The sequence below is a fragment of the Vanellus vanellus genome (genome assembly GCF_965231255.1).
Source record: "Vanellus vanellus genome assembly, chromosome: 7".
NCBI lineage: Eukaryota > Metazoa > Chordata > Aves > Charadriiformes > Charadriidae > Vanellus > Vanellus vanellus.
In genome coordinates this window covers 9,953,654-9,961,457 of record NC_138912.1, presented here as the reverse complement: position 1 = coordinate 9,961,457, position 7,804 = coordinate 9,953,654, and the positions used below count along the sequence as shown (strand labels likewise).

At 40.0% G+C, this 7,804-nt stretch overlaps 1 protein-coding gene across 2 annotated transcripts in view; it reads right to left on the bottom strand.

Annotated features, from left to right (window-relative positions):
- Positions 1 to 940: 940 nt before the first annotated feature.
- The window catches only part of ABLIM1 (actin binding LIM protein 1), a 106,798-nt gene continuing 99,934 nt past the window's right edge, over positions 941 to 7,804 (bottom strand). The window contains exons 20-23 of one of the 2 annotated variants that reach the window (XM_082486134.1): positions 7,618 to 7,625; positions 6,276 to 6,350; positions 3,207 to 3,287; positions 941 to 1,940 (exon numbers count right to left, since the gene is read on the bottom strand). In XM_082486134.1, the coding sequence (XP_082342260.1) occupies positions 1,827 to 1,940; positions 3,207 to 3,287; positions 6,276 to 6,350; positions 7,618 to 7,625 (278 nt within the window). In that variant the 3' untranslated portion in view covers positions 941 to 1,826. Of the gene's footprint in view, positions 1,941 to 3,206; positions 3,288 to 6,275; positions 6,351 to 7,380; positions 7,626 to 7,804 lie in introns of those variants that run through there. The other variant, XM_082486133.1, reaches the window with a different exon arrangement.

Below are 7,804 nucleotides of genomic sequence, written 5' to 3'. Positions count from 1 at the left end.
CTGCAGATTTCATGGTGAAATGGCATTTGGTGATATAGAGAACTCAACACAGTGATACTGAATCTCACAACTACATGGGACTGTTTCCTGTTCCTGACTTCCAGATTTTAACACCAATGTCTCATATAACAAAATACAAAGGTTCTGATGTCTCCAGTGCCAAAAGTTTCTGCATTAAAAATGAAACCTTGATATTCTTTGACAGACACAGAACCTAAATGACCCTCTCCCGTATCAGGAGGCGGGCTCGTTAGTGCAGTATGCATTGGCAGTTAAGCACCAAGGAAGAGAAAAAGCTGACCTTGCAGCCACAATGCATTCATTCAATTACTTTGGTGCTCATGTCCTCCTCTGTATAGGACTTGCCCAGAAGCAGTTAAGGTATATACAGGCAGTTTTTTAAGCTGCAGCATATTGGAAGAAGATTGAAAGCAATAAGGAGTTCAATGCAGCTCAGAAACTGTCTTGCATGATTACTTTGTCTTCAAAAACCAAGTCAGGCACAAAGGAAAATAAAAATAACCAAGGCTGGAGCTTTGACGCTTCAAGAGAGGGAAAAAAAAAAGTCTGTGCCCTCTTTTCCAAGCACAAGTGAAAAACTACATTAACTGAAAAGAGTGCTTGGCCCCATGCACTGTGCCATACTGACAACAGCAACTGCAATTTAATCAAAAAGCCTCTATTGGCAGAGCATGGCACCTTGATGGTACCTTTTAATTCATAAACATTCTTCCCACAGAGGGATGAATTTGTGTGTTAGCTTGCAGAGAACCATCTTCCCTGCTGATGTAAAATCCTACAACTCCACTGCAGTCTGATGAGCTGTACTAGTAATTACTAGCAGGGAGTCTGTCCCGAAATCTCTGGGTGTGAACCAGGGCACACTTAAAAAAGCATTTTCTCACTCTGTCACTCCCACCCCCATCCACCCATCTCCTGGGCTAAATTACAAGAAAACTGACTCTTCTCTACCATTCCCATTACTTAAGTGATCTTAAATTATTCAAACGACTGGTTAAGCTCCAGCCTTATTAATTCAAGCAGAAAGTGTGGAAAAGGGAAGACTGACAACAGACACAGCAATTCACTTCCTATATCCTAGCAAATATATACAAGTACAAGGAGTCCATTTTCCAGAAATTCAACTGGTATGTACTGAAAGTGAGCAGAGCGCCCACCTTTGCAGGTTGTATCACATGAAGAAGATGCCATTTCAAAAGAGCGCCAATTAAGAAACGGTTGTGTGAAAGACTTAATGTGACCACGTGGATATGTTACAAAGGGCTTCTCCTTCACTACAGAGCATCTGTCTTCCTCTCCATATATATACACATGTGTACACATACATACACGCACACACAGATAGATGGATAGATATAAATACATGTGTGCACACACGCAGACACGCATACATATATATATATTTTTATATATATATATTCTTTTCCAGTTCTTGGAGTGGTTACAACTACTTTAGTCTACAAGGCATCCTAAGGGCACTTCCTGGCTCTAGCAATAAAGTCCATCATATTGTGGAGAGAAGTAAAGGGAATATCATTGAGGGAGAAGAACAGAGCAGTTTCCTATCTTGTATAGTATCATGTAGCAGGTCAACACCTCTGAAAACTATAATTGTTGTTTCTGAGCCCAGATATTTTCTCCCTGTGTTCCAGGAAAGCAAATGTTCATCTTGTTCAATTGCTGTGTACAGAGGTGCCACTATGCGATCTTCCCTTTTTGGTGGATAAGTAGTTGCTTCCAAATAGTTTGGACTGTATGATACAATATCCTATGCATCATTTTATGTTGGTTTGTTTAAAGGGAGATTAAAAGAGTTTTGCTTTTTTCTTCATGTCGTTGCGTCTCCAGAGAGGTAACTTGTCAAACTCCTGTATCGTCATGCCAAATATTTCTTGAAAAACTTCAGGTGCTAAGTGACGCTTTAAAAAAAAGGGGGGGAGGGGGGGAGGAAAAAAAAAAAGGAGAAAAGGCAATGGTCAGTCAAAGCCAAAGAGACACAACAGGAGGTAGGAGTGCCTTAAGGATTTCATGTCACTGTGTAAGAGCCATTGCAGGAAATAATAATGCTTTGGCAATATACATATCCAGGTCCTCATGAACTTGGGTGCTCAGTGCAATTTGTTAAGTCTGGGAAGTTTACAAAGGAAATCAGGAGAACTATTTCAGTTGCTGAATAAGCAAGAGACAGAAAATTGATTTGTCTGAAGTCACCCAACAAGCAGTGATAGACCAGAGAAGAAAACCAGCTCCTCCATGCCCCTGTCCCAGGCTTTAGCTAGTCACCTCTGCGGTGTTCAAACAGACACTGGGTTTCAGGAGAGTTTTGCAGAAAGGCTGCAGGTTGACGTGCTACATTTGAAGTTCTGAGAAGGAAGATGTCTGGCCAGACTAACTGTCCAGCACGTTTCTCTACTGCCAATGAAACATTTTTTGGTGCTGTCTTGTGCACAAGTTACTTCTTGTTCAGCTGCTTTAGAATGCACTCACTGGATGGGGAAGTGTCTCCCTGGGGCACTAATGTAACACAGTGTTGAATTCTGATTAGTGATCACATATCTACTAGTCTAAAAATGTGCATAAATGATTACTTACCCAAATTTTTGTGGCCCCTTCCATTCATCTTGGCTGAAGAATAACTAACTACAAGCAACCTAAACATCCCCAGACTTCCGCTGGGCTGCTTAAGTCTTTCTAATCCACAAAGCTGTAAACAATTTTTATTTGTTGGCAGAGATTTAAATCCTTACATTTTTGGATATCAGCCAACTCACAGGAATCATGGATGAGTTAAAGAAAGTTAGACTTTTAATCCTCAAGGATGGCTGACACTGGCTCTTATCTAAAAAATGATCCAAGATCAAACAAAGTATTGCTCCATTACAATACAGATCCTATGACTACAAAACACTTCACCAATTTTGGGCTTTTTACCAATTTACAAGTATATAATTAATTGCTTGAAAACATAAGGGTGTTGTGAGAAGCTCAGTCCAGAAGCAGGGAGAAAGAGATGCGGGACTCCTGGCCCAGAACTGTTCATGGAGATGCGGCTGTTGCACTCCCTGCTTAGTGCTGAGGAATCTTCCCAGTCGAACAAGGACCCACACTCCAGTGTTTGAGCTTTCAAGTGTGCAACAACAAACAACTTCAGCAGGAAAGAGCATTTAGGAACTTGCTTCTCTTACCTCAAGCCTGGTTCTGTCTACATCTTTTAGTATTTTATTTCGCCCTCTGTTGGTCACCATGAGCATTTCATATGGAAAAATCTGTTAACAATGTATAAAAGGGGGAAAAAGAGATGTGTTTACATTCTAAAGCAATAAGAACACAATGTGTCTCATTTTCATAACCACACAAACATTTCCTTTTTCAGAGGAAATCACAGCACTTTCATCCCCTAAAGTTCCACAGCAAGAACTTGGTTAGTATCAAACTGCCTCATTACAATGAGCCACTGTGTACTTGCCCACCCCACTGATTTTTAAGGTGCATAAAATACAGATGACTCTGGTCAGCCAGTCCTCTCTAGCCAATATACTTTCTCATCCAGAATTTATTAAGGTAAATATAATTGGCATTCATTGGTCTAACTGATGGTTGCCAAAGTGGGGACAGCTCTAATGAAACAGACACTTGGTGGACTTTTAAAAATAAACCACATCAAAGTACATTAGAAAAAGTAGCAACTCTGAATAAGCAAAATATTGATTAGTGGGTGCCGCTGCATTCATCAAAATTCTACACATGATTTTCTTTGCCTTTTTGGACAGTCAAAGAATTCAAACAACTGCCCACTGTGCTTGCTGGCTGTGCAATACATACATGGATTAAAGCTGACACTTTTGTAGAAATATTTGTCTTGCACACCTTCATCTACTTCAGAAGAGTATGTGTCCAGCACATCTCTCAATAATATTTCCCTTGCTTTCCTTTTACATTGCAAAGAACATCCAGAACTTCTACAAATCAGTTATTGGCCAATAATCAATTCCTGAATGCATAAATTATTTTACTTTTGTTTTTCAGGTTCTTTGTTTGAAGTAAAATGTTTACTGTCAGTGGGTGTCAAATCAGTTTAATCCAACAGAAACAATGCTGCTTAGAAAGGATTTCAGAAAACCATGTGCCTTAAAATCAGTTTCTGGAATCATCCCTGGCAAATAAAACTCTGCTTTAGGATTTTTTCCTTGGGCAGACACTTCCATAAATGCTTGGAGTGACTTAGGAGAGCTCATGTTCCATCTGACAGAACCTCTCTATAGCCCTTCTCGTTGCATGTCTCTGCTGAGTAGGAAAAGAGCATTCCCATTGAGGTTCTCATCCAACCTCTACTGAAGCCAATGAAGTTCTGCAGACTTCATTGTAATTGGCTCAGCTTTTACTGTTATTTATGGGTCGTGTGCTATTTGCCCACTGGGAACAAGAGTGAGTCAATCAAACTCTCCTGGAAAGACAGCTGAGCTATTATCAAATGCTATTAATTCAGTTACTTTAACATCAGAAGAAATTCAACAAAAATCAAAAATCAACTTCTGTGCAGAATTAGGCAATTAAGTTCATTCCATTGTCAACAATTATCCCAATGAACTTTTCAGAAATATAATAAATAAGAATCAGGCATCAGTGAACACACCACTGAGTTTATTGTAAGTAATAATAATTTAAAGAACGTGTGCTTACATACCAATTGTAAGATATGATTCTTAGAAGATTCTGACAGTGTCACAGTTGTACAATTAAGTCTATACTTTGAATTACATTGTTTATGTAAGACACTGAAAACAGCTACCATATACAGCATTATAGGAAACTAAAATGTAACTTTTTGTATTTAAACAGGCAGAGTTTAAGTCAAGATCTACGGTCATAAGTACATTTTATATTTAGATATTCACAACAAGGCATGTCTCAATCTGGGGCGGCAGGATGCACAAATTCTGTCCTTTCTGGAGAACCACTTGGTAAGGTTTGGTCATTCTTAAGTTTATTAATTTTCACTTTTGGCGTGTTTTATGATGCCTTTGAGTTGGCTTCTTTTACTTTATCAGGCTTAAGTCAGTGTTGGGCCATTGACATGAATAAAAATACTGCCAATTCACACAAGCTGAGGGTCTGGCATCACCTTTATAAACATCAACAGAAAGTGACCTATCACCTCACAAAATGCCCATAAATATTATCACTAATGCTACTGACAGAATTTGTCACCCAAAGTAACATTCCAAATCACTGAGTGCATCAACAGCAGTGGTGGCTGTAAGAATTTCTATTGCACTGAAAGAGAAATTGATTAGAATAAAAAGTAGTATCTCAGGAGTTGGGGATATCCCCAAGCTCTTATTTATATAATATATAAAAACACTTGTTAATATACATTGCACTGGGGTCTCAGCTTATAAAGCGAGGGTTATTGCCTTGTACAGTTTGTCTGGAGGTGACTCGGAAGCACAAGTAGTAATCTGGTTTGCAAAAAGAGTTCCTCACAACTGCAGAAATGCTGATCCTTGTAACTTTGGCAAAATCATGATTTCTTGGAAGGTTCACCAGCAACATAGAAAGGTGTAAGATCTAAACCACACCCTTGCTTGAATCCCCTCTTTATATTATGTTCATTTTGCGACTCGGATATCTCTAGGCATAGCTGCAAAAGCATTTTAAACTATATTTAGCTGACATTGCCTCTTTTTCCAATACATTTCCTGAAGGATTTATCATATGAGAAATTATTGAATCATTTTCTCATTATTGAAAGGTGTCAGGCTAACAGTGCTGAGAGCTAAAGAACAGATCCAGACAGACATGTAGGTATCTAACTTCCAATCTGAAACAAAGATCCATGTATTTCATTAATATTTAAATCAAGACAGCCTCAACAGTGTGTTGTGAGCCACAATATTCTGCATTACTTTTCCAACCTGACAGATCTGATACTTTCCCACTGAGTTTGGCCTGCTGTTTTGGCTGGTGGAAGCTTGAGAGAGAACTAGCTATTGAGCATCTTCAGTATCACTGTTTTGTCTCTGGGAAAGCCTCCTTAAGCCAAGAAGCACACCTGGGCTGCCCTCAACCTGCTTGACTACTAACACCTGTAACTGGCGAAGTCCAGAACAAAGGGAGAGGTTTGGCACATAAGGAGCAGGGACTGAGGTGAGGTAAAGAAAAACAAAGGAACTAAGACAATTCCTGCATTATATCTGCATTTCACAGTCAAATCTTCACTGGCTCGAAGGAAAGCGAATAATATCTGCACTTGCCTTTGGCTCCAACATGTTAGGCATAGATACTCCTCTGTCCATTCTCATTCCAGGGACATGACCATCCGGAAGGGACTGCATCAGATACAGGTATACATCAGACACATAGGTTACACACACAGAGGGTAAAGGCACTCAAATAGTGGTGAAAACAAAGGTGAATTTTCCCTGAGACTTCCTTCAAGTCTTAATATTTAGTCTTATCTTATAGATCATTGCCATGGCTAGTTTACCACTTCTCTTCTGAGGCACGCAGAGGGATCCTTCAATCCTCTCTGTCACCACAGCCTTCTGTCACTGCTAAGGCTGGCAATAGCTCCCTGCCGAGCCTACCAACATCACTTCCCAGGTGGACCTGGGGACCCCAAGAGAGTGGTGGCCCGTTTCCCCCCCACTGACTAAGTAGGGTTCTCCTCTGGACAAATATGCAGAAGCATTAATTCAGATGCCACCCAACAGCATACAAAGCACTCTTACACCTCTGGGCTTCCTTCCTGTCACTTACTGTACCAGTTGAGGGATATTATTTTTTTTTGGTGTCTCTACAATGGAAACTTTTTACTATGAACACAAACAGGGATAGGGTAAAAAGGTGCTGTTTTGACACAGGTACTGTACCTAATGAAATAACGTTTTGAGCACAATACATGGACAACTCCTCTTTCCTCCCATAATGTCTTTCCAATCATCATGATTTTGATATGCAATTAACAAAATTATCCAAGTAATCAAACCCTTTCTTAAATTGCCATTTCATATTGTGATTGTGCTGAGAAGCCAGCCAGACTGAAACCATTCTGGAAAAAACCCTGCAGACAAGATTTGGAGTTAAAAGGGTTTATATTTGCAAGGACACCTCTTACTGGCTCATCTGATGGCAGCACTGTAGAAAACTATTGATCGGACATATCGTCTGGAGAGAAAATTCCAGGGAGAAAACACGGAGTTCAAGGCTCCTGGTATGGGAGAAAATTACCTCCAGAAGAGACTCTACGTCTCTGGGGTCGGTACTAGAGAGGCTGGAAACAAATCCACCCTCAACTGTCCAGGGAGGACTATTACAGATAACTTGTATATCAACAGACAGTGGATTTTACAGAGCAAGTCACAGAACTGGTGTGAGCTGTCTCAAACCAGCTCTGGGGAGGTAACAAGGAGGAATCTGAGGCTGTGCCTGTGTTTTGTTGATAAGAGTCTACATTGGTGATTATGCTTAAACATGCAGGAAAATCAAAGCTATTGTCTTAAGAAACCCTTCCCTGTAGCAGAAATTCAAACTTCAACAAGAAAGTAGATGCTTTTGGTTCTGTTGTCAGTTGATTGATGAAAACCTGTACTCTACCTGGAAATCTGAAAAGCAAAAGAGAAATCTCATCAGCTTTAGAGTGTAGAAGAACAGGAATCAGTCACAATATGCCAGACAATCCTTGTGTCTTCTGGTCTACCTGATCTTTTCAAAATCGCGCCCAATTCTCTAAGGCCAGCAAACTTCCTACTTTTGGACTTAGTTTGTAAAGAGTCAAACACTC